The sequence below is a fragment of the Muntiacus reevesi genome, chromosome 4, assembly GCF_963930625.1.
Source record: "Muntiacus reevesi chromosome 4, mMunRee1.1, whole genome shotgun sequence".
Taxonomy (NCBI): Eukaryota; Metazoa; Chordata; class Mammalia; order Artiodactyla; family Cervidae; genus Muntiacus; species Muntiacus reevesi.
The window spans coordinates 171,274,469-171,298,678 of NC_089252.1; the positions used below are offsets into that span (position 1 = coordinate 171,274,469).

Consider the following 24,210-nt stretch of genomic DNA (forward strand, 5'->3'; position numbering starts at 1 on the left):
AGGGGATTATCTTTCTATAAATACGTAACTGGCAACCTGTATCTTCCCTCTCTTCTCTGCCCATATAGCTGGACCCCTTTTTCTCAATTGAGAATCTTTTCCTTCCTAAGTGTTAGAGTGAAGGGTACCTCCTGCTGGACCAAGGGAGGGGGATAAAAATACCTTAAAGAAATTTTGTAGTTCTGTAAGTCAGTCATTGTTGCATCTTTCTTCTCTAGCTTTATGAAGACATCTCCCTACCCTCCCTGCTGACCAAACTGTAGCCATATATGAAAAAAATTACCTTTATTATAAGGAAAACACAGTACAACAGAGCTGGAAGGTGGTGGGAGTGGATGATAGGGGAAACCTTAATCAACCAAAAAGCTGCCCAAGCATGGCTTCCTGCTGCGGAGGAGCACTCTGCACCGCACCTCACCTGTCTTTCCTGATTCAAAGAAACCTGCTCCAGCAGGGCGGGGCCCCAGGGACCTCATTTTCCAATGAAAATCTGTGAAAGTTTGCATTTCCAGTGGGGGCGTTTGGGAAAGGTTGCATAGTTCTCAGGCTGTACAGAGTAAGGAGGGATGTTACAGCCCTTTGTTCCAACATCCCCAGCCCCATCTCTCAGTATTTGTTGATGCCAAAGAGACGAACCCCATGAAACTGGGGCAACTTGGGCAGCAGTACGCTAAGCAGTGAGGCTGTGTTGATGAGGAAGTGAGCAGCATCATATTTGGTGTAGAAGCTGGCCAGGAGATATCTGGGGAGAGAAGAAATAGGTTGAATGAACTTGGCCTTCCCTATCCATATTCAGGCCTTTCCAGCGACTTTCTTTTCTGTTTTAAATAAGTTTTACTGCATGCAGTCCTAGGATACTTAAAAATATTTCAACTATATTAACATTATTTACTTTGGGGTTGGGGAGATAATCAGCACCTCTAACTGGAGATTTATAAATTAGTTTGTGCTTTAAAAAAAAAAAAATTGTTAATAACAGGTGGCAAATGACAGCTGAAGCAGTTTCAGCCTGTGTGGCTGTTAGAATCCTTTTTGCTACCACTTCTCACAGATTTACATCAGTTCTGCCTTTATTCACTTCTTTGGAAGTGTAAAATAACTTGCTTTATTTTTTCTTAGTTGCTTCTCCATTCTCCTACCATCAAGGAGGCAGCAAGGAGTGCTTGCTTACTGTCTTCTGCTTTTTACTGTTCTCACTAGATTGAGAGCTAGTGTATCTTCACAGGGTCTAGGTGAGGAGAAGTCCACTGTTTTTAAAGGTTCCCTGTGGACCTCTGTACCTGGCTCTTGAGGCATCCCCCCTCTCTCCCCCTGGACTCACAGCACAATGGGAGAGATGCTGAGGAATTTTCGGGAAGACGTAAACTGGAGCCCGTAGTCCATCTGTTCCCAGTGTGTCAGCAGCCGAGCCTTTCCTTGGTCAGGGGTCTCAAAGGGTGTCCCTTTCACCGTATGTAGGAAGACATACATAACCTGGGAGGAGGGGAGGGGACAGTGTGAGGTACCAAGGCATAAAGTGGTCCCTCAGCTGAGATCCCAAAAGGAAGACACAAATCCCAAGCAATTGTTTTTGGTTGGGAAAAGCCTGGGGTGGGTAAAGGGGCATGGTTTAGTGCTCACCAAGTTATGGATGACGTTGGTCAGTGTCCAGACAACAGGAATGCTGAAGAAGGGGATGCTGAGTAGAACCACATGCAGCAGTCCTACCAGGATGACGTAGGCCAGCCAGATGCCCCGGCTGTTCATCACTCGAGTGTTGGGGTTTACTTCGCTGTGTGCCACCCCCACATTCATCCTACCACAGGGGGGGGATCAGGCAGGAGTCCAGCTTAATTTCCTCTCCACCCTTCTTGGAGTCTGTTTCTCCAAGTTGTCTCCTGAGTAGCCCAAATACCCTGGACTCTATTGGGAATGAAAGAACTTACCCATTATGCACAAAGGAAAAACTGAAGACTTGGGGGAAAAATTTAGAAGGCAAGACGCTCTACATGTTAGAGACATGATAATCTTTCTTCTGATCCTTACACTTCAACTGTAACTTGAAGGAGTAAGCATAAGCTTGGTGCACCTCAAGGAGCAAGGGTAACAGAAGTACCTCACTATCCGTAAGAAGTTAATAAGGAACCATGAAAACATTAGGTGCACCCAAAATTACAGAAGAGGGTCATGGGGAAACAAAGAACCACTCAGGAGGGATGAGGGGTAAAGCTACCTTTTCCAAGCTATCCTCAGTCAGTTCAGTCACTCAGTTGTGTCCGACTTTGAGAACCCATGAACTGCAGGATGCCAGGCTTCCCTGGTGATGGACAGGGAAGCCTGGCATCCTGCACAAACTCATGTCCATGGAGTCGGCGATGCCATCCAGCCATCTCATCCTCTGTCGTCCCCTTCTCCTGCCTTTAATCTATCCTAGTCCCCACCTTTTCCTCTGGGGCTCCCGCGTCCTCTCATCTCCGTGGCATGTAAGCAGGCAGCTGCAAGAATGTGCCCAGGGCTTTTGCACTGAGCTAGGAGGGGACGTGAGCGTCTCGAGAGGTGGAGCTCTAGTCCCGTCTTCAGGGCGGCTGTAATCGTGTGAACTTGGCCCTTTTAAAATCATGCTTGCCCTGAAGTTGATGATGCCGGGTTAGGACGCAGATCTGGCCTGCTCTCTACCTAAAATTCCCTAAACCCCAGTAACGATTTGAACCCGCCCCCTTGCTCCTCCCAAGCCCCCTCTCCTTCATCGTCTTCCCTTAGGGTTGCCTTCAGCGTTCCTCTTTCGGTCTGTTGCTCGCCACCGCTTCACCCACCCAGCTCGTTCGCCTCCCACCATTTTCCCTTAGCACCCTTTCCCAGGCTCTCGGTAAACCTACCTGCCAGCTTCGGAAGCCCGTCCGGGTCGGGGCGCGGCGCTTGCTTCTACACCTGCGGTCTCCAGGAAGCAGCCTCCCCGCCCATCTGCGCTCTCCCTATTGGTGGGGCAAGGCCAGCGCCGCCGCCACTCATTGGCTGGAGGTCCGCCGCGGGGACGCACAATTGGCCACCATTTCCGCCGTTCGGAAGGTGCCGAACCCGCCCTTCTCCAGGTCCCACCTTTTGAGAGAGGTGGGGAGAGCCGCTTGGCGGAGTGAGGGCGGCGCCAGCTGTAGACTAATGGGGAGAGCTGATGGTAAGAGGCGGGAGTAAGAGCTCCCACGATTGGCCGGCCGTGGCTGTGGGCGCCGAGGCGGGAGCTCCCGGAGGTGGAGGCGGCGGGTGGGGGCCTGGCGGAGTGGAGGGGTAGCAAGATGGCGGCTGAGACGGTGGAGCTTCATAAGCTGAAGGTACCGTGAGGCGGGGAAGGGCCGGGTCGGACTCTTCCGGAGGCTAAACTTTCCTGGCGGGTTGGCGCCTTTTCCTTGAAGGCTCTTCTACTCCATTTTCTGGCTCCCGCCATAGTTCTGTTCTTTTGTGCCTCCCTTCTTCCCCCACTACGCCTTTCCTCATTTCCTGTTTCTCCTCACGGCGTTACTGTATCCTTACTTGTTATTCGGCGCCTTCCTCCACTGCGGTGTCGTCCGTCACCTCTCTACCTGGGTGTGGAAGTGCCTTCAGCCTGTTCCGCTCTCTTGTTGCTCGTCAGGCTGCATCACGTCAGTGGTCCCCTCCTCTTGGCCCCGTGCGGAGCCCGGGACCCCCTTCTCTCCCCTGGGTTTGTGCTTTCCTGTCTGTTGTCCACAGTGGAGATTCCCGGTAGCAAAGGATGGCAGCTTCGTTTATTTCTGTCTATCTAGGTCTCAGCCTTGATCCAGAAAATGCTTCCGTTCCCATTTTTTAGGTGGAGTGACGCCCCTGGGGCAAATTTGGAAACCTGAGGAGAGGCTTCGGAAGATAGGCCTCCCCTTAGAGGTCTGGGCTTTAGGAGACTTTAAGAGGTAGTGAAGGCAGATACCCCAGATTGAAAAGTTTTCAAGTTCTTTCAACGCCGTTCTCCGCCTACCAGCCTTACCCCCACCCTGCGCCCCACCACCCCAGAGACAAGTCACTCAGAACTGTATTATTTTGGGAAAACGTTTCCAAGGTTAGGGTTACCTCTGTCCCATTTCATTTCGCGGGTAGACCCTGCATCTCTTGGTCTCACCACTGGGTGACACTCAATCACAGAAGACGTTTTAAGTTCTGTCTTGGGAATCTTGAGAGCCTTTTCGTATTTAGATTTTTTTCTTGGAAGAAAAGAATGGGTTTTTTTGGGGGGGGGCGCGTTAAATTAAGAAGAGTATCTCAAGTTGTCCATTTGTGATTTCACAAGTAGTTTTCCCATCACTTTTGAGTCATGTTTTGTTCAGGTCCTGGAAACCTTTGACAAACCAGGTTGAATTGGCCCACGCTGAAAACTGGTTCTTTAAAGTTTGATGAGCTTTTAAAAAAAAGTGTAAAGAGAGTAAGGTAAAGAGAGAGAGGTCCTCTTAATCACATTAGTTGACACCAGTTAGACTTTCATTGAAAGTTGATATATCGTTTTCTTACTCTTGGAATCTAAGCTGTACTAGGGGGATTTTGTGTTAACCTGGAATTACTGTTAACTTGGTGGTACCGAAATGAGTGATTGTGTCAGTTGTCTGCTAAGAGAATAACAAGTAAAAAATTGAGCAGCTACTTCCATTATATGTATACTAACTTGTAAATTAGTACTACTATATGTTATGTACTACTGTTTGTATGTTATGAAAGAAACACAGAAAAGGAATTTTTTAATGGAATAAAAAGGAAATATGAATATAAGAGCTAATGTTTTCTTCCTTGAAACCCCTTGAGTAAGTCTCTAGCCTTGTGACTTGCCTTTATAGGTTTTGTTTTGCTTTATGGAATTCCACCTTCCATAAAAATCTGTATGTCAGTTCCAGATTAAATCTGGTTTTGATTGGATAATGTCCTCTGATCTGATTTCAGGTTATTATAGTCTTAGAGAGCATGAGGCAGTCCTAATAGCCTAAAAAGGGTTCACTCTTTTAATCATATTTGCTTGTCTTTGCTTTTTCTCTAGAGCACTTCTTAACCTTTTGGAGGTCACAGATATCTTTGAAACTCTGATGAAAGGTATGGACCTCTCCCCAGAAAAAGGCATGTACACATAACTTTGCATGCGATTTGAGGGGCTTCATAAAATTATCTTGGAGCCCTGAGGAGTCCATGGACCTCTGGTTAAGAACTCATGCCTTTAATTCTGACTTCCAGGACAGTTAATGTTTGGTTCCACTGTTGATCATGGAGTGATCCTTTTGGGTTGACCTAGGGTTTATTTATCTCTCTCTTTAAGGCTTTCCATTTTTATAAAAGGAATTTGGGGCTGTAGTGTGGGGTCTCAGAGGGAAAGAGCAAGCTTTGAAGTAGGAATGAAAAATATCTATCTGAATTGATTATGTAAAGCCACATCAACAGCAAATTTGTGACGATTTTGTAGAAATGGAGTCATTCCAACACAGTTGGAAAGAGACTGAACTGTGGGTGAAAAATGCCTTGAATTGTTATAGTACCAGATTTCCAGTCAGTTTTGAGAAGAGGGACTACAGAGGAGAGAACTGGAAGGGTGAATAAAGGAAACAGTGAGACATTTGTAATAGTGAAGCATAAAGTACATTTGTGTTGGTGTTTGAAGATAGCTTGGAACAGGAAAGTAGGTGAACTGTGTGACTGGAGATGTGTGGAGTGATACTGAAAAGGACTTCTAAGTTGTGTAAGGTGTTTGGTTTTTGTCATACAGGCAGAAAGTGGGGAACCTTTGAAAATTTGAAAGGAGGAGCTTGATGTGATCAGGTTTTTTTTTTCTTTGCCATGTGGCTTGTGGGATCCTAGTTCCCAGATCTGGGATGGAACCCCAGGCAGTCTGCAGTGATAGCACAGAGTCCTACACTGGACTGCTAGGAATTTCCCAGTTTGTGTTCTTTTGGCAGTAAGAAGGATGGAGTCTGGAGAGGAAGAAATTTCACCAGTTAGATTTTTATTATAGTAGTCACTCCCCTGCTTAAAACCTTTTAATTAAATCCCTGCCAGTATCTAATTTAGTTTCTCAAATCCTAGCCAGTGACTTTATTTCACTTATCAGAATGGCTCTTCCTTAATTGCTAACATTTACTATGTGGCAGACACTGGTCAAATCAGTTTGTACACATCAGTTGATTTCTCATGATAATCCTAAGGCAATAAGGTAAATGCCTGTGTTGTCCCCATTGAAAACGAGAAAAAATGGAGACTTCCCTGGTGGAACAGTGGTTAAGATTCCATGCTTACGTTTCTGGGGGCTGAGGTTCGATCTCTGGTTGGGGAACTAAGCTCCCACATGCTTTGTGACTTAGCCTGAAGGAAACAAAAAATGAGAAAAAATGGAAGCTCAAAGAGATTGGGTAACTTACCCTAGGTCATGTACCTAGTAAGTGGTGGCTCAAATGCAGGCAGTCTGTCTCCAGAATTCCTGTTCTGAATTGATGTGCATGGCTGCGTCTCCATACCTTGGCACTCAGACCCTGTATACATGCTTTTGGCTGCGTTGCTCTTGCCGCCCCCATACCTTTGTGTAATTAACTGTTAGTTTCCCTTCAGATATCAGTCAAACATCATTTATCCAGTGAACCCTTAGGTAGGATGGGTTCCATCCATCTACACACATAGTCAGACCACTTTTTAAATGCTTTTATAGGACCCTGTACTTTTTTTAGAATCAGTTAAATATTACGTATGTGATCATTGCTTGCCTTGTTTCCCTACTAGATTGTAAGCTCCATGTGGGCAAGAACTCTGTTTTGCTTATGATTATTTTCTTGTATCTAAGATAATGCTTGACACACAGTGGGTACTTGTAACTATTTGTCAAGTGAATAAACTTACTAAGACTTGAAATAAGGTAGTGGCTTCAAGAGTAGGAATGAATTTGAAAGAAATTTTGGATATAGAATTTTAAGTATTTTTAGATCAGTTAAATGTGAGAGGAATGAAAGGTGACTCCAAGTAGTGATACCTTTAGTCTTAAGTTGGAAGGAGGAGGAGAAGCCAGTTTTGTGCAGGAGAGAAGATGAAGTTCAGTTTGGGGCATAAATGATAAATGTCTTTGAGATATTCATCTGGAGATATCTCATAATCATTTGGAAATAGGGGTCTTTGCTCAGGAGCTAAGAACTGAAAATAAAGGTGTGGGGCTTATTAAAATATAAATATATATATATATATATATATATAAATTTTTGGAGCTTATATTTTTCTACAGGGAGGCGCAGTAAATAAGTGAAATTTATAGTATGTCAAATAGTGATAAGATTTGTAGAGAAAAATAGAAATAGTAGGAACTGTGAAAAGAGAAGGGTATTATAATTTTAAATAGGGTGACTAAGAGGAAGGCCTCCTTGAGAAGGTGATGTTTAAGCAAAGTCTTGAAGTAAATGAAAGCGTGAACCTTGTGTAGAGTATTACAGGTGATCATTAGGACTCTGGCCTTTACCCTTACTGAGATAAGAAACCAGTGGAGGATTTTTGAATAGAGGAGTGACATGTTCTTGACATGAATTGTCAAAAAGATCACTCTGACTACCTTGTTGGGAATAAACTATAATGAGGTTCAAGGGCTGAAGAGTTTACAATAGTTTGTATGAAAGAAAGACAAGGGATTCGATTCTTGTCTGTTTTGAAGGAGGTGCTGACAGGATTTGCCAATAATTGGTTTCTGGGAAGTGACAAAGCCTTTGATACAAGTGGAAGGATAAGGAGGCCAAAGTCATCTTAGTGAATATCTGTATTTACAAGATTGAGTGGAAGAAGAGCTAGCAAAGAGTGAGGAGGAAAGGTAGAAGGAAAATAGAGAAAGTGTGTCCACGAAAGCAGTCCTCCATACTGATGCTTAAAATTGGACTTAAGTCAGAGAGAGCTGAGCCGGCTGTTGCGTCACTGTTTTCTAGCTGGGTGACCTGTTTTTTTAGCAAATTATTGAGTTTCTTTAAGCTTTGTTTTCTTAGTTTATGAAAGATAATAAAAAAATCAATCACATAGACGTTGTGAGGATTAAATGAGGAAATGATGTTCAAAAGCCTTAGCCTTTTGTTTGGCATGTATTAATACTTGAAATTTAATTCCTATCATATGAAATGTTATAAATTATATAAAATGTTTCTGTCCTTGAAGGTTTATAAACCAGGTTGAGAGATAAGAGGTGAAAAATATTTGAATCAAAATTCAAGATTAGTAAATTAGTAGAAATCACAGGTCAATGAATGGGGATTAATGTTAAATGTATTATGTAGTCAGTTGATCAGTCCTTTCTCTGCTGGTTGGATAGGTAGCATGAAAAATGCCTTATTAATACTAAAAAATAAGATTTTAGGATTGAGATTGAAAATTTAGTTTTTGAATAGGTAATTCATACTCAACTTCACAATTTTAAAGATGTAAAAAGGGTATATGATAAAAGGTTTTCCTCCTGCACCTGTCTTCAGGTTTCTTCTGAGATTCACCTGGTGTTAACGTATCTGTTTCTTGCCCAGGCATCTTGTGTATAAACATTATATGACTGTTATGTGTGTGCACGTTATTTTTTACATTAATGTTAGTATCTTACATAAAGTATTCTATAACTTGGTTTTTTTTAATAGTCTTATTGAGGCACAATTCACATACTGTACAATTGACTCAATATATCTTGCTTTTTAAATACATTCTTTTAAAATGTTTTAAAGTCAGATGCATATAAAAATGGATAAGATTTGACATTATAGGTCCATATTTGAGGTTTTAAAAGGGTTTTGTTCTACTCCTAATGTAATTGTGCCAAAGTGAAATGTGTGAAATGACTTTATTTTCAGCTATTCCGTTTTCACTCATCAATTTCCCTTTTGGAGGGGAACCCACAATCTAATAATTAATAAAATAATAAAGTGATACAACAGTGTGTAAAAATGTATGTAACATTCTCATTTGACTAGAGAAGGGGACATGGAGGTGCTGAGAAGATTGCTGAGTGAGCCAGAGACCTGAGGTTAGGGAATGAGAGCTAGTGGGGGGCTGAGATTTCAACAGCAATAGCAAAGTCAGTGGTTGGCAGTGGTGGATGCTGTCCATACTAAACAACCAGTTGTACCAGTCTGTCAGCTTCAGGTCTACTAGATCAGCATCCTATGCAGAATCTGTCACTGACTATCTTTCTCTGTTACCTGAAAGATTTTGTAAACTTCTGTCTCTATCTACACAGTTTGGGGAAGGAAGGAGAAGGGAGGAACAGCCCTGTTAGAAAGTTGAATTTTGAATTGCCTGAGTATTTACATTCCTTTTCCCTAGATGGTTTTAATGTTACTTAAAGAAGAAGAAAAAAGGAAGATTAGGCATTACAGAAAGTAAAGAAATTGTATTGTGTTATAAACAATCAATACCCTCTAAATATACACACAGTAACTGAAAAAAAATAAAGTATCACCATGGGAAAGCTCTAGATTCTTAAGAAATGGACCTTAGAAATCACTTAGAGTCTAGATTCTAGATTAATCCTATTCACTGTATTATTTGTAGGTCAGTGCTCATCCATGAACTGTTACTGTTAATGATGGGATAAGTTTTTTAAAAAGTAAGCTTTTAGAAACTTTTATAGCAGTTTGACATCAGCGCTAAATCCAGGTGTATGATCGATTTTCTCGTAATTGATTTGTTTGTTTACAAAAGAATTGGTCCACAACCTGGAATGCTATAAAAAGTTGGCAGCCCTATCTCTCTACCTATTTTTTTTTCTTTTTTTTATTTCTCTACCTATTTAAAAATATATTGATCTGTGAAACTCAGAAATCAGAGAAACAGTGATTCTGTCTAATCTTCTCTAACTCTTCACCCAGTTTCTAACACTTACTAGCTGCCAAGCACTGTTGTAAATGCTTTACAAATATTTACTGGTTTAATCTTCATAACAACCCTGTGCTGCAGGAACTGTTACCTTATCCCCATTTCATAGGAAACTGAGGCACAGAGTGGTTACTCACCTAGGCTACGCAGATGTAAGTGGTAAAGCTGGAATTTGGACCCAATGTCATCTGACTTCAGACGCCTTGTGATGCTTTGTTATGCTCCATGCTTTTAATGGGTGATCACCTACTATGTTTCTCAGTAGAGGGGGCTGTTGTCTTGAGTAGACCAGTTTTCCGTGTTGTATCCCTCCCTGCCTACCTGTCCTACTCACTGAATACCCAATCAGAAAAAAAGCTCCCCTCTCCATTTCCAAATGCTTCCTTGATTGAAAGCCTTTTAGAGATGACCAGCATATTCCCTTAGTTATAACATTCTTTCTTCTATAGGAATCTGCTTTCTAACTTCTACTGGTTGGTCTTAGATCTGTACTTCAAAACTAGTAAAGTCTTTTTCCAGGACAAATATCTCTTTGTGCATTGATCTGCATGTAAGATTTTTAAAACCTTCCTTTTTCTTAGTTGTTCTCCTTGGATCAGCATGTCATTATGTGCCTTAAAATGAGCATAAAGAGCCCAGTAAGGCTATTACATTATTTAATATAGATTATATTTTTTAAGTTACCTTTAACCTAGAATTACTTTGGTAGCAAACTATATTGTTAACCCTTTTTCCACTTGTTATCTTTCTAAAACCCTGACTGAGGTCTTAGCCTTTGAGTTACTGTTGGGCCAGATCTTGTTCATCTGTGTTTTTTTTTTTTTTAATGATGTTTTGAATATAATAAATTTAGTAAAGTTTTGAATATAAGTGTAGTACTTTATAGGTATACCTTATTCTAAATTGAGTCTTCATTTTTGGATCATTGTTTACCCTGAAGAGCCAGCAACACCCCCTGCCACCCCCCGACCTTTAGTTCTGTCAGTAATTTACCAATTCTTCCTCCTCCTGGTGTCTGCAAAGTTGTAAGCATGCCTGTTAGATCTTTAGTCAAATTACTTATTTAAAATCTTCAACAGAACTCTGTGGCATGCCGTTACATATTTTATTCCATTTTGGCAAAGGTCCTTTAAGTGATTCATTGTTGACATTAAGCTAGCTAACATATCTCCCTAATCCTGTGGTGATCAGACTTGTATGCATGTATATGGTAGACTGCAGTAAAGGATCTGGGATGATAGTAAGGAGAATCTACTTTTAGATAATTATATATTCTACTTAAAGATTCATTGTTTCCTTGTATGAACTGGTACAGTAATTGGGGAAAAAAGACACCCTCCGCTCAGAAACAGCTAAAGATTTATATAATAAATAGATGTATGAATAGATAAGAATTTTATTAAAGCAGAGTTATTCTTCACCATCTGTTAGAAAAGTCCTTTTGCATATTGAGTATTGTTGAGGGAAAGTGAATCATCTTGTGGACCTAAAAGCTTGGTGGGATCAAGATCAGTAGTTATGGGGTGAACTTTCTTTTCTTTTTCTTTCTTGTAAGAGCTACTTTTTTTTTTCCCCCACCAGGTTCATTCTGTAAATTAAGGAAAAGCTTTATTCTTTTTTCTCAGCTTGCTGAACTAAAGCAGGAGTGTCTTGCTCGTGGTTTGGAGACCAAGGGAACAAAACAAGATCTCATCAACAGGCTCCAGGCATATCTTGAAGAGCATGGTGAGTTCTCTGTGGAGCCAGAGTGATGTGAATGAGGGGATTAATTTTTAGGCTCTGCCATACAGAAGATTTCTCTTCTTCCTTTAGGTTGTTGATGATGTAAGATTTTAATTAACTCTATCAAGAAAACTCTTATTATCTAAAACAGTTGATAACTGTATTTATAATGAAATACCCCTTTCCCCTTTAAAAAACTTTGTAATTTTGTGTCAGCTAATTATTTTAAAGGAAGTATGGTAAAGCAAGTATCATTAGACTGAGAATTGGATGATTCAAAGTCAAATTGCTCCTGTGCCAGAAATTTACTAGGTAACTTTGGACAGCCACTGTTTTCATGGCTGAGTGTTTGTTCTGGTTTGTGAAGTGAGACCAGTGTCTCTACCCTTGAAATCCATAAACTTAGGTAATCTCTGGTCCCTTCTAGCTCTGACATTCTGTAATTTCACTTTAAAACAAATAAAAATACTTCATTTAAGCATACTATCATCCTTCTCTAATTTTAATTTTTTTATTCCCTTGTCTTTAATCCAAGTTTGCTTAGTCAACAGTTCTAATGTGTTTGATACATATTTTTTGTCTTTACGGTTGTAAACCATGTAGTGTTGTTTGATCTATAGTAATTTTACGTAGTTGGCAATGAGGCCATAACTTTTATTGCACACTTTTTTCTTAAGTACTCACACTTTTTTTTAAAAGATGTATTTGTGTGAACTGTGACTGTGTAGCCATCTAGTCTGTTGATTCTGATTCCTGCATTGTATTCTGTAATTTGTAGAATTCCCCACATTTTCTTTAGTTCACTTGGTGACTGACTCCTGCATTGCCTCCTGAACTACTGCTTTCATATCTCCTTATATCCGTGTGTGAGAGTCTTTTGGGGGTGTATGCTCAGGGAGGGGGTTGCTAATAAATAGCTATTCATAAATGTTTACTTAATATGACTAAATACTACCAAACTGTTTCTCTGAATTGCTGTATAAATCTCATCAGCAGCACATGAGAGTTTACTTTGGCCTCATTTTTCCTAATCTGTTGGTGGTTTCAATTTGCATTCTTCCAATTGTTAAAAAGTTTAAACATTTCTTTTGCTTACAGTTCTTTGGGTTTCACCTTTGCCCATTTTTCTGTTGGGATTCTCCTTGGTTGCTTGTTAGTTTGCAGGCATTTTCTTCTGTATTCTAGTGACTATTCCCATGTTGGTTTTATACACAAATATCTTCATGATTTTTTTTTTTCTGTGGTGTCTTTTCCTAGTTTTGAAAAGTCAGTTTTTTGCATACTGCTTTTGCTTCTGGATGGTTTTTTTTTTTTTTTTAAAGAAATTCTTCACTAAATTCTTCCACATTGCTTTTTGTTAATGTTGTAGTTTGACGTCATCTTGTTTAGTTCTTCAGTCCAACTGGAGTTCAACCTCATATTGATGTTAGGTAGAGTATATAGTTTTATCTTCTCCATGTGGAGCAAATTTTATAAGCATATTGAATTTTGTTTTGGAAAAGCAAAAAGATTATAATTTTAGCCTAAGTACAGTGATCAAGATGGTTTTGTAGCAGGGCTTGACCTGAATATTTTAATATTCTTTAGCTGAAGAGGAGGCAAATGAAGAAGATGTGCTGGGAGATGAGACAGAGGTGAGTTGGAGAGAGTGAGGTCAGTCCCTGGCCCGGCAGCGTGCTGCTGAGCACTCATCACCAGAGGGCTCAAGTGCTGACTCGTTAGGGGCCATAAAGGGGGAATGAAGGTTCTAAGAGCCTGGCTCATCGTGGAGTTCCATATTTTTCTGTTGACAGGTGCTTACTCTTGATTTGTTTTAACCATCTTGTTTCATTTGTTTTTAGGAAGAAGAACAAAAGCCCTTAGAACTGCCTGTCAAAGAGGAAGAGCCTCCCGAAAAAGCTGTGGACGTGTAACTGTCCCTTCTTATTTATTTATACTAGTTTGACTGCTTTGTCTATGACTGTGCTGGGCCTTCGCTGCTTTGTGCAGACCTGCCTGGTTGTGGCGAGCGGACGCTGCTCTTGCCGTGCTGGGTCCCCTGTTGCAGTGGCTTGCCTCGCGGTGGAGCTCGGGCTCTGGGGCGGGGCTTCAGAAGCTGCAGCCGAGGGCTCGGGGTTGCGCTCTGCAGCCCCAGGGTGTCTGGGCTTCTGTGGCTGTGGCACAGGGCTCACACACACGCACAGGGCGTGTGAACTCTTCCCAGAGCAGGGATCGAACCCTTGTCTCCTGCGTCGGCAGATTCTTAGCCACTGTGTCACCAGGGATGTCCCAACTCTCCCTTTTTAATAATGAGTACAGTGCAGATGGTTCTGGATTTTTTAGTGTTTCACTCTGTTTACATCTTAAAACATTCCTGTTGGCTTTTCTTATTAGATCGTACATTTTTAGAAAAGTCTAGTTCATTTCAACTACATTGTTCCACTGATGGAAAGTAAGTTGTCTTTGGGTTATGTAATAGATAATTAGGACCAGGAGACTTCAGTTCATAAAAAGTTTGTATCTCTTAGCCTTGTTCTATCACCATGATAGATGATTCTCTTTCTGTGCAGAGAATCATGCAGATTTTCTGCATATGCAGACTTTTGTAAGGGAGAAGTGTGCGGGGCAGAGGTTATGTCTCAAGTAACACTGTTCTCTCTTCTTCTCTGGTTTACAGTGGAAGAAGGGAGGACACTGTATTAATGAAAAGTAGATCTTGGTTTATTTAAATTACTGCACAAGGTACTTGGTATTTCCCCACAAATGTCTGGCCCTCTTATGCACCAGCACATTAAGAGCAGTTGAGTCCTTTCTAACATTTTTGCTCCTCATAGCTGTATTAATCTGTTCAATTATAAAAGGCAATATGTGTACTTGTAAAAAGTCATAAACAGTACATAGAAGTGTATATAAATTGAAAATAAAGGAGACTTCCCTGGTGGTCCAGTGGTTAAGACTCTGAGCTTTCAGTGTAGGGGCAAAGGGTCAGTCCCTGGTTGGGGAACTAAGATTCCACATGTCATGTGGTGCAGCCCCCCTGTTCCCCCAAAAAAGAGAAAAGAAAGAAAATTAAATACCTTTGTCTGTACCTCCACCTGACTTCCCAGAAGTTTTGAGTATATTCTTTTGGAATATTTTATATGGTGTGTGTATATGTATATGTACATGCAAAATGCATATTGTTGGTTTCCTGATGTTTTTCCCACGTATGGAGATCTTTCTATATCATCATATGTCCTTATTTAAATATTAGATGTAAAGACTTCCGTGGCATTCCAGTGGTTAAGACTCCATGCTTCCACTGCAGGGGGCATGGGTTTGATCTCTGGTTGGGGAGCTTAAGTTCTTGCATGCTGTCTGGCAAGGCCAAAAAAAAAAAAGTTACATAGTAGGCAAGGTTCTAAGTGTTTTACATATATTCTCATCTAATCCTTATATCAGCTGTATGAAATGAGGATAATTATCCTAATAAATGGTAGGTCTTTCTTTTTTTAATTTGTTGTTATACAATATTACAAGCTTATAAAAAAGTTAAGAGAATACTATATAGACCCCTGTGAATCTGTCATGTATATTTAGTTGTTAACAACTTAGAATTTTATTCTTTCTGGCAGCTAATAGCACTCCATTTTAAAAGTAAATAGCAATTTCACCAATCTCTTCCTGTTGATGGATATTTAGATTATTCTAAACATGCAGTGCTGTACTTCCTTATACTATTAATTTTAAATTTATGCAAGTATGTCCAAAGAATACATCTAGCCAGGTATTCTTTAGTGTTCTGTTAGATTTTGTCAAATACTACTGCTTTCTAAAGCCATTTAGTTGTTGGCATTACAGGAGGTTTTTGTGTAGACAATATGTTTTGAGAAGATGGACAGTGGGATAGCTTTTGGGGTTTTTTTGGTCTTTATGTCTTTATTTTTACATAAGGCAGTGCAAAATGAGGCAGTTCCTCAAAGGGTGACTTGGAGCCAGAAATTCCATCCCGAGCGTGAAAGTGTTAGTCGCTCAGTCGTGTCCAGCCCTTTGTGACCCTGTGGACTATAGCCCACCAGGCACCTCTGTCCATGGGATTCTCCAGGCTTTTTAAAAAAGTTATTTATTTGGCTGCACTGGAACTTAGTTGCAGCATACAGACTCTTAGTTGTGTCTTGTGAGATGTAGTTCCCTGACCCAGGTTCCCTGCATTGGCTACTGGACCACCAGGGGAGTCCTGGGATAGCTTTAAAATAGAGTGGTTTTGGGAACTTACGTGGCAAGAAGTATCAATGATCAGTGCAAAGAAATAGAGGAAAACAGTAGAATGGGAAAGACTGGAAATATCTTCCAAGAAAATTAGAGATACCAAGGGAACATTTCGTGCGAAGATGGGCACAATAAAGGACAGAAATGGTATGGACCTAACAGAAGCAGAAGATATTAAGAAGAGGTGGCAAGAATACACAGAAGAACTGTACAGTAAAGATCTTCATGACCCAGATAACCACGATGATCACCCTAGAGCCAGACATCCTAGAATGCAAAGTCAAGTGGGCCTTAGGAAGCATCACTATGAACAAAACTAGTGGAGGTGATGGAATTCCGGTTGAGCTGTTTCAAATCCTAAAAGATGATGCTGTGAAAATGTTACACTCAATGTGCCAGCACATTTGGAAAACTCAGCAGTGACCACAGGACTGGAAAAGGTCAGTTTTCATTCCAATCTCAAAGAAAGGCAATGCCAGAGAATGCTCAAACTACCACATGATTGCATTCATCTCACACGCTAGCAGAATAATGAAAAATTATCCAAGTGAGACTTCAACAGTATGTGAACCAAGAACTTCCACGTGTTCAAGCTGGATTTAGAAAAGGCAGAGGAACCAGAGATCAAATTGCCAACATCCATTGAATCATCGAAAAAGCAAGAGTATTCCAGAAAAACATCTATTTCTGCTTTATTGACTATGCCAAAGTCTTTGACTTTGTGGATCACAGCAAACTGGAAAATTCTTTAAGAGATGGGAATACCAAACCACTTTCCCTGCCTCCTGAGAAATCTGTATGCAGGTCAAGAAGCAACAGTTAGAACTGGACATGGAACAACAGACTGGTTCCACATTGGGAAAGGAGTACATCAAGGCTGTATTTTGTTACCCTGCTTATTTATTTAACTTATATGCAGAGTACATCATGTGAAATGCTGGGCTGGATGAAGCACAAGTTGGAATCAAGATTGCCAAGAGAAATATCAATAACTTCAGATAGGCAGATGACACCGCCCTTATGGCAGAGAGTGAAGAGGAACTAAAGAGCCTCTTGATGAAAGTGGAAGAGGAGGGTGAAAAAGCTGACTTAAAACTCAACATTCAAAAAACTAAGATATGGCATCTCGTCCCATCACTTCATGGCAAGTAGATGGGGAAACAATGGAAACAATGACAGACTTTGCAGCATATTAAAAAGAAGAGACATTACTTCGCCGACAAAGGTCTGCTTAGTCAAAGCTATGGTTTTTCCAATAGTTGTGTAGATGTGAGAGTTGGACTATAAAGAAAGCTGAGCGAAGAAGTGATGCTTTTGAATTGTGGTGTTGGAGAACTCTTGAGAGTCCCTTGGACTGCAGGGAGATCAACAGTCAATCCTAAAGAAAATCAGTCCTGAATTGGAAGGACTGATGCTAAAGCTGAAGCTCCAATACTTTGGCCACCTGATGTGAAGAATTGATTCATTGGAAAAGACCCTAGTGCTGGGAAAGATTTAAGGCAGGAGGAGAGGGGATGACAAAGGATGAAATGGTTGGATGGCATCACTGACTCGATGGATATGAGTTTGAACAAGCTCTGGGAGTTGATGATGGACAGGGAAGCCTGACGTGCTGCAGTTCATGGGGTCTCAAAGAGTTGGACACAACTGAGTGACTAAACTGAGGGCAGGCAGGAAGGTGAAATAAATGTGGTGATGTAATTAGCCTGTGTGGGTTAAAAACAGTGAAGTGTGAGAATTCTTAGTTATCTTTATAATATATAAAATATATAATTCTTCTGTTTAGAGGGCTTTAATTTTGTCAGTTAATTTCTAAACAAGGAAATTGGCTTTGTGGGAGAGGTTGTGATTTTGCTTCTTAGAGGGATAGTAGTGGTTAGACTAAAGTATGTACAGAAAGATTCGGGGTCCCTGTAGTTTGGAGAATGTTTTGTTCATGACTGTGAATAGGAGAGAAACTTAGCAGTGAAGAGAAGAGATTTCACATGAGCCTCAGAGTATGATGTGTATTTATTGCTTGAGCTTAATTGTGCCTGAGGGAGTTGGAACAGATCTGAAGGACGCTTCCTCTCAGGTTCCCTTTTTACCATGAGGTGTACTGATGGGAATGTAGAGGAAGTCATTAGCCTGGGGTTTGGTGAAGAGGACTGCTATTTTAATGGCATTGGACTTCAAATAAAACATTCAACTTCCATGTCCCTTTCTGCCTGAAGAAAATGAGAGGGTTGGGGAAAGAAAGATGACTAGGAAATGGAAAAAAATCAGAAATTTCTTTAAAAAAATCCTTTAAACATTCAAAAGGAGATCTCACTCCTCACTTTCTCTTTGATATTCTCCAAAAGGTAACCTATGTTTCTAGTTTGATTTTTTTTTCACCCCCCCCCCCCCACACACACTGAAACCAGGGCAATTAAATATTGCAGGACTTAGTTATGGTCAGCAGGGGGCTCCCATTGCTTATCTGTCAGTCCAGGGACCTCCAACAAAAGGATGGAGCAGAGAGTAAGTTCCTGTTCCAGAATTGCTTCCTCTGAAAATGCCATTAAACCATTACTACCTTTCAGGGCATCAAATGGGAAAAGTGTCCGGGATATTGGAACAAAAGCCGCCCATGTCTCTAAATGGGGGACCTTAATGAGCCTGGCTATGACCCACAGTTTTATGGGAGTTGTTTGTTGGAGGGTTAATGCCCTTCCATTTATCCTGGGTACTTCCGAACTGTGTCTCCCGCCCCTCTGGTCCCTCTGCTTTTGTTTTCTCTTAAACCTTTTGACTAGTAACTTAACATGTTTTCCTAATTCAAACTTCCCTTAGCCTTTTTTTCTTCCCACTCCCTTTGGCACTTTTATTTGTCCCACTTTGACTCTTCCAGCTGGTCCCATGGGAGATATAAGGGATTTGTAAAAGAAGGAAACCAGACCTTGTAGAGCACTCATTAATTGTGATGAAAATTGAGAGCTGGTGTTTAAATAAGGGTTGGAGGAATAGTCCAGAAGCACATTTAAAGTTCCTGAGAGTAAATGAGGTGATTTCCCGTGCCCTTCACACATCTCCCTCAGCTCGGTGCGTTTGACCACACTTACTTCTGGTTGCTCTTACAGTAAAGTGACTTAGTCTGTTATCTGAACTTTTTCATGAATAGATGACAGTTCAAGGAACTGAAAAATCTGATGGGCTTCATGCTTTTTTGGTCTGAAGGGTGGCAGAGAGATATGGGACAGAGAACATGATTCAGGTGAATTCTTATACAATTCTAAGGTTTCAGTTTAGAATATCAGCTTTCTGATTTTAAAAATCTCTTTTCCAGGGCAGCAGAGAAAAAAGTGGTAAAAATTACATCTGAAATACCACAGACTGAGGTAGGTCATTTGTTTCAGAAGAGCAGTCTATATATATCTTTATTTTATCTGTGTCATCACTTTAAAATATTTACTCATAAGCAGAAAATTAGTATTGACAGATTTAGGTAGTGATACATTTTTACACCAGCTACACTTGGGAATATATTTGGGCTGGCATAGTTGCCTTTGAAGCCCTAATGTTTTGTATAGTATTCTGGTCTTAGTGGTAACTCTTTTTAAGATGTTTATAAACTGGGATTAGAGTTTGAGAGGATTGTACCTTGAAAGAGATGAAAAGTTAAAAGGGAAGCGGTCACTCACCAGTTACTACTAATGAGCTGATGAGATAGAAATGTCTCTGGATTCTGTCTCAGAATCTCTGAAACCAGGTTCCAGTCCAGATCTGTGGGCTTTTTTGTACGTTTAAAGTAGAGATGGCATAGGACAATGCTGCTTCATTTTTTTTTTTTTTTCCTGGTATCTCATTTCTGACTGAAAGAGTACACAGCTAGTGTTGGAACCAAGCTGTTCCTTTGATCCATTTTCAAAGGTCAACCAAACACAGCTTTTGTCTTCTTGGCTTGATGTAGAATGTGGGTTTTATTTTATTCCTTCCCTTTTGTTTTTGAGGACATGAATGTAATAATAGTCTTTTTGTGTTTGCTTTCTGGAAAGGGCTGTTGAGTTAGGCCTGGGATGGATACAACCTGATATCCTCTATGATTGTCAGCATAACTTAGTTTAGACCTTAAGAAATTACTCGTGATGTTCTAAAGATAACACATCTCTAAATGACTTTTCTCTTAAAAGAAGTAAACCAGGAATTAAATTTTCCTCTGTCCTTTGTTTTGTCTGTTATCACTTAGAGGATGCAGAAGAGAGCTGAACGATTCAATGTACCTGTGAGTTTGGAGAGTAAGAAAGCTGCCCGGGCAGCTAGGTGAGTTTCCCAGCTATTTAGATCTGAGATAGTGATAATATTAAGGTGAAGGGGTGTGGTAGGTTTTAAATATAGTTTATTTTAAATAGAATAGAGGCCTTGCTGAAAAGAAAGGCTCTCTTGGCTCTGTACAGAACATGTCTGCTGACTGGATGTAGTAACTATAGATTGGGTTTTATTAACAAGCAGGGTTTCTGTAATAGGAAAAAGACAGGAACTGAGTGTTACTCCCAATTCTGATAAGGCTACATTTTAGTTTATTCTCTGGACTCTTGGTGAGAAAAAGAGTCAACTGAACCTCTTTCATGGAGTTGTTAGAATTAGCTAATGATTGCAAGGCTTGAGATCACAAGCAAGAAGTGCCATATGTACACTTGACACGGATACAAACCAGGAGTGTGAACAGCTTCCTAAAATTTAGCTTGTTTTTCTTTCTACAGATTTGGGATTTCTCCAGTTCCATCAAAAGGTAAGAATATAGAGACTTCTGAAAAAGTTATCTTTATATTTTTACTTTTTTGGCACAACAGATTTTATTTCTCCAAATTAAGGTAAACTTGTTAGCTCTGGCAGCCTTTAAGAGGTTATTATATTCACCTTTTTGCTTTAGATAAAGCCATTTTCAAGTCTTTCCGGGCAATTTAGAGAAGGTACTAAAGTTTGAGAGAATAGGAAGCAGTGCCAACGTTTGTTTTCCTTTTCTTGGATATCTTCAGAGAAGGTTCTAGTACCAGCTTTATTCTGGTGTCTCAAATCAGCATATAATATTATGTACCTGTCCAGTGTTACATTACCTCGTGTGAGTGGCAAGAGGAAAGAGAGTATCCTTTACCTTTTAAGAATTTACGAGGAAGTAGTCTTGGTTATGCTTGAAGACTCAGCCACAGGGCTTGTGTGACTGCGTTGTTTGCAGTGATCGGTAACTGGGAGCAGTGCAGCACACAGCAGAGAGCTGGTAGCGACTGCACCGTGGAGCAGGCAGATGCCATGAAGATGTTTGAAGTAGTACTGTTCAGAGTTGTATCTGTCCCATTTGTCAGGGAAGTGGGAAAAGCAAGTTATAAAATATTTGTCGTATGTTCCCATTTCCCAGTACAAGTACATGTATGGATAGGAAAAAAAGATTAGAGGGATATATACTAAGTTGATAACATTCATTGTCTCTGGTTGGTGGAATTTCAAATGACTTCTTTTTGCTTAAGTTTTAAAATTTTCTACAGTGAACATGTATCTGTAATAAATTAAGGGAAAAAAATCTATTCTTTTTAAAAAGAACATAGTACTTGTTCTGAGAGACTTTAAATGTACTTGCCAGATGAAATACAGACTTCCTAGTGGCCTGTTAAAAGTTTCAAGTCTGTTAAGAAAATGTCCTTCAAAGATCTTGTAGAGTTTCACTGTGACTTTTAAAAGACTAGCAAAATTCTGGTCACTGTGGCTACATGCTTTAAAAACAAAATATTTTCTGACATTTCATTATATCAGGAGAGAGAGCATAGGATTGGTAATGGAATAGCAGAAGTTGATATTATCTAATGGTGTTATTTGAAGAAAGACTAAAGTTAAAATTAATGCTTAGCCTAAAAAGGAAAGTTGACCAATAAAATAAAAGGAAATATTGTTTTACGAGTGAACATAAAAATATGTAAATAGTTCCTAGTACATAGGTTATGGTAAAAATCAAGTCCAGGACTTCCCTGGTGGTCCAGTGGTTAACAATCCCCCTGCCAGCACAGGGGACACAGGTTCCATCCCTGGTCCAGAAAGATTCCGTGTGCAACTAATGCCCGTCTACCACAGCTGCCGAGCCTGTGCTCCCTGGAGCCCATGCTCCGCAGCAGGAGAAGCCACGCAAGGGGAAGCCCATGTATCTCAGTGAGGAGTAGACCTGCTCACTCACTGCAGCTGGAGAAGGCCCACGTGCAGCAACAGAGATCCTGTGCAGCCAAAATGAATGAATGAATGAATGAAAAAATTTCAAAAAAAACAGTTGAGTGTATACCTGAAATTTACAGTGGAAGGTTAGGGAGCTAGTTGCAGTATTGAGATTGCTTAAACTAAAATTCTGAAAAGTTTTACGTAAATAATTATTGACTAGAATAGGGTTGAGCCTAGAGGCTAACGTGCTGCTTGCTTCTGAGTGATAATTTCAGGATAGAACATTGGCTGTAAGTAGTTATAATTTTGACTGTCTGTGATAGCAGCTCTGCATCTTTGTCTGGATATGATATCTTTTCTCTTTGAACAGCTTTATTGAGATATAACTCATATATCATCCAACTCATCCTCTTAAAGTATATGATCCAGTGTTTTTTAAATATATTCAGATGGTTGTGCAGCTATCATCATAGTCTGATTTTAGGACATACTCATCACCCCCAAAAGAAACCCCGCACGCATTAGCTTTTCTCATCTGCTTTCTCTGTCCTCACAAGCAACCAGTAAGTTTTTTCTATATATGTTAGTTTGCCTTCATAAAAATAGCATCATACAGTTCATGGTCTTTGTGACTGGCTTCTTTCACTTCACATTATGTATACCAGGTTTATCCCTATTTTAGGATTTCTTGTTGGGTAATGTTACATTTTACTGATGTGTAATGCGTTTTATCTACCCCTCAGTTGACTGTATGGTTGGGTTGTTTTCACTTTTTGGCTACTATGGCTAATGCTGCTGTGAACATTCATATACAAGTTTTTATGTGGCTATGTATTTTCATTTCTCTAGAGGTATATACGTATAAGTAAAATTGCTAGGTCATATGGTAGGTTCTATGTTTAACTCTTTGAAGAACTGGCAGACTTCTCCAAATGGGCTGTACTATTTTATGTTCGCAGCAGCAGTGAATGCAGATTCTAGATGTCATCTCTACCTTTTCTTTACCTTTATAAGATAAAGGACATTTTTCCTATATATGATTTTTATCCTATCTAACTTCATTTCAAGACTTTCAGCTTTCTTTATGACTTCTAAGAGTATAAAATAAAACTTTTTTCTTTCTTTCTTTAGGTCTGTCTGACACCAAGCCTATGGTAAGAAATCTTTTTTTTCTTCTCTTAACCTTAACTCTGTACAGTTAGTTTTAAGTTAGGGATTTCCTCCTTCTCTCCAGATAGAGGAAACAGATCATATGAATTTGATGACTATTTTCAGTACAGTATTTTATGTCCTGAATAGAATGAATTGTTTGAGGTACTGAGAGGTCAGGAAATTCTTGCATCTTCAGGGTCATAAATATTTTCCTTCTTACCACCCCTCTTAGGAAAAAATAAAAAGATTTTGTTAGCTAGAGGATAATCAGTATAACTTCTATGGTACTAGAGTTTTAGACCTCACCCAGTGGCTTTTGGATAATGTCTAACTCTTAATTACCACAGGAGAATCTGTGGAAGCAGCATTTGAGTTCTGTCTGTAGATACTGGTCATTTTCAACACTACCTGTTAAATACCAGAGAGTAAAGCCTAGGATAATATGTCTTCTGGACTAATATGACTTGTCAGCATGCTTAGAAAATGCAAACAGATGATGTGAAGTATGTTTCACTTTATGAAACCTTGCTCTTAGAGTTGCAGTTCGGTCATTAGACTGAAGGTGACATGTTTTGGCAATAGTAGTACCTATTAGCAGTGGCAGTGGTGACGGGACTGTCCCAGATGCCTTTATCTCGTCTTGTGCATCGAGGCGTCCGAGAAAAGGAAGTAAGAGAATTGAGTTGGGCGCTGGTAGTGCGTTTGTCTTCTGAAGAAGGGAGAGCTTCAGTGGTAGTTTCTGTTTGCTAGGAGATCGAGTTCAGAATTACCTGCGAAGCCTTGGTATAGACATTAACAATTTTGAACTGTGAATGATGGACTTGTTTAGAGGTGATGATTTAGGCATTTGTTTGCTTTTTCAAGCAGTGTTTGGCCTACTTTGATCTTAAACCCTTCTCAGGCTTTTGCCACCTTTGATGAATGAAGGAGGCAGGGCTGAATCTCTCCCTGCATTCCAGGAGAGGTCTTCTAATAATTAGTGGCATGACTGAGTGCTGCTTAGTTTCCTCATTTGGCACATAGGGTATCTTTGATGTTGTATAGGCTTATTTGAACTCTTAGCTTTGGATCATAGTTTGTACCTCTGTGTTTTCTGTTTTGATTTTTTTTAATATGTTTCCC

General features: G+C 40.2%; 2 protein-coding genes across 5 annotated transcripts in view; one reads left to right on the plus strand and one right to left on the minus strand.

The window, feature by feature from the left end:
• Positions 1-270: 270 nt before the first annotated feature.
• On the minus strand, positions 271-3,060 carry ORMDL2 (ORMDL sphingolipid biosynthesis regulator 2). Of its 3 annotated transcripts, none has more exons than XM_065934970.1 (4): positions 2,856-3,060; positions 1,621-1,902; positions 1,322-1,473; positions 271-742 (listed from the first exon to the last, which is right to left on the minus strand). In XM_065934970.1, exons 2-4 carry the CDS (start codon positions 1,792-1,794, stop codon positions 607-609), a joined length of 462 nt encoding a protein of 153 aa, XP_065791042.1. In that variant the 5' UTR covers positions 1,795-1,902; positions 2,856-3,060; the 3' UTR covers positions 271-606. The 3 variants fall into 3 exon arrangements, with proteins under 3 accessions (XP_065791042.1, XP_065791041.1, XP_065791040.1); XM_065934969.1 differs by having other exon boundaries at positions 1,621-1,795; positions 2,856-3,055; XM_065934968.1 differs by lacking the exon at positions 2,856-3,060 and adding an exon at positions 2,421-2,610 and having other exon boundaries at positions 1,621-1,795.
• A 120-nt stretch (positions 3,061-3,180) lies between these two features.
• SARNP (SAP domain containing ribonucleoprotein) overlaps positions 3,181-24,210 on the plus strand; it is a 47,416-nt gene continuing 26,386 nt past the window's right edge. Inside the window, exons 1-9 of one of the 2 annotated variants that reach the window (XM_065934966.1) lie at positions 3,263-3,305; positions 5,006-5,058; positions 11,410-11,553; positions 13,138-13,184; positions 13,392-13,459; positions 19,085-19,136; positions 19,985-20,058; positions 20,499-20,527; positions 23,068-23,090. In XM_065934966.1, the coding sequence (XP_065791038.1) occupies positions 5,052-5,058; positions 11,410-11,553; positions 13,138-13,184; positions 13,392-13,459; positions 19,085-19,136; positions 19,985-20,058; positions 20,499-20,527; positions 23,068-23,090 (444 nt within the window). In that variant the 5' untranslated portion in view covers positions 3,263-3,305; positions 5,006-5,051. Of the gene's footprint in view, positions 3,306-5,005; positions 5,059-11,409; positions 11,554-13,137; positions 13,185-13,391; positions 13,460-19,084; positions 19,137-19,984; positions 20,059-20,498; positions 20,528-23,067; positions 23,091-24,210 lie in introns of both variants that reach the window. The other variant, XM_065934967.1, reaches the window with a different exon arrangement.

Coding starts and splice junctions, on each gene's coding strand:
- ORMDL2 (XM_065934968.1), bottom strand. CDS start 2,599: ATGATTTTAAAAGGGCCAAGTTCACACGATTACAGCCGCCCTGAAGAC. Junction 1,796..2,420: donor CGGGAGCCCCAGAGGAAAAG/GTGGGGACTAGG, acceptor CCCCTGTGGTAG/GATGAATGTGGGGGTGGCAC. Junction 1,474..1,620: donor CCAACGTCATCCATAACTTG/GTGAGCACTAAA, acceptor CCCTCCTCCCAG/GTTATGTATGTCTTCCTACA.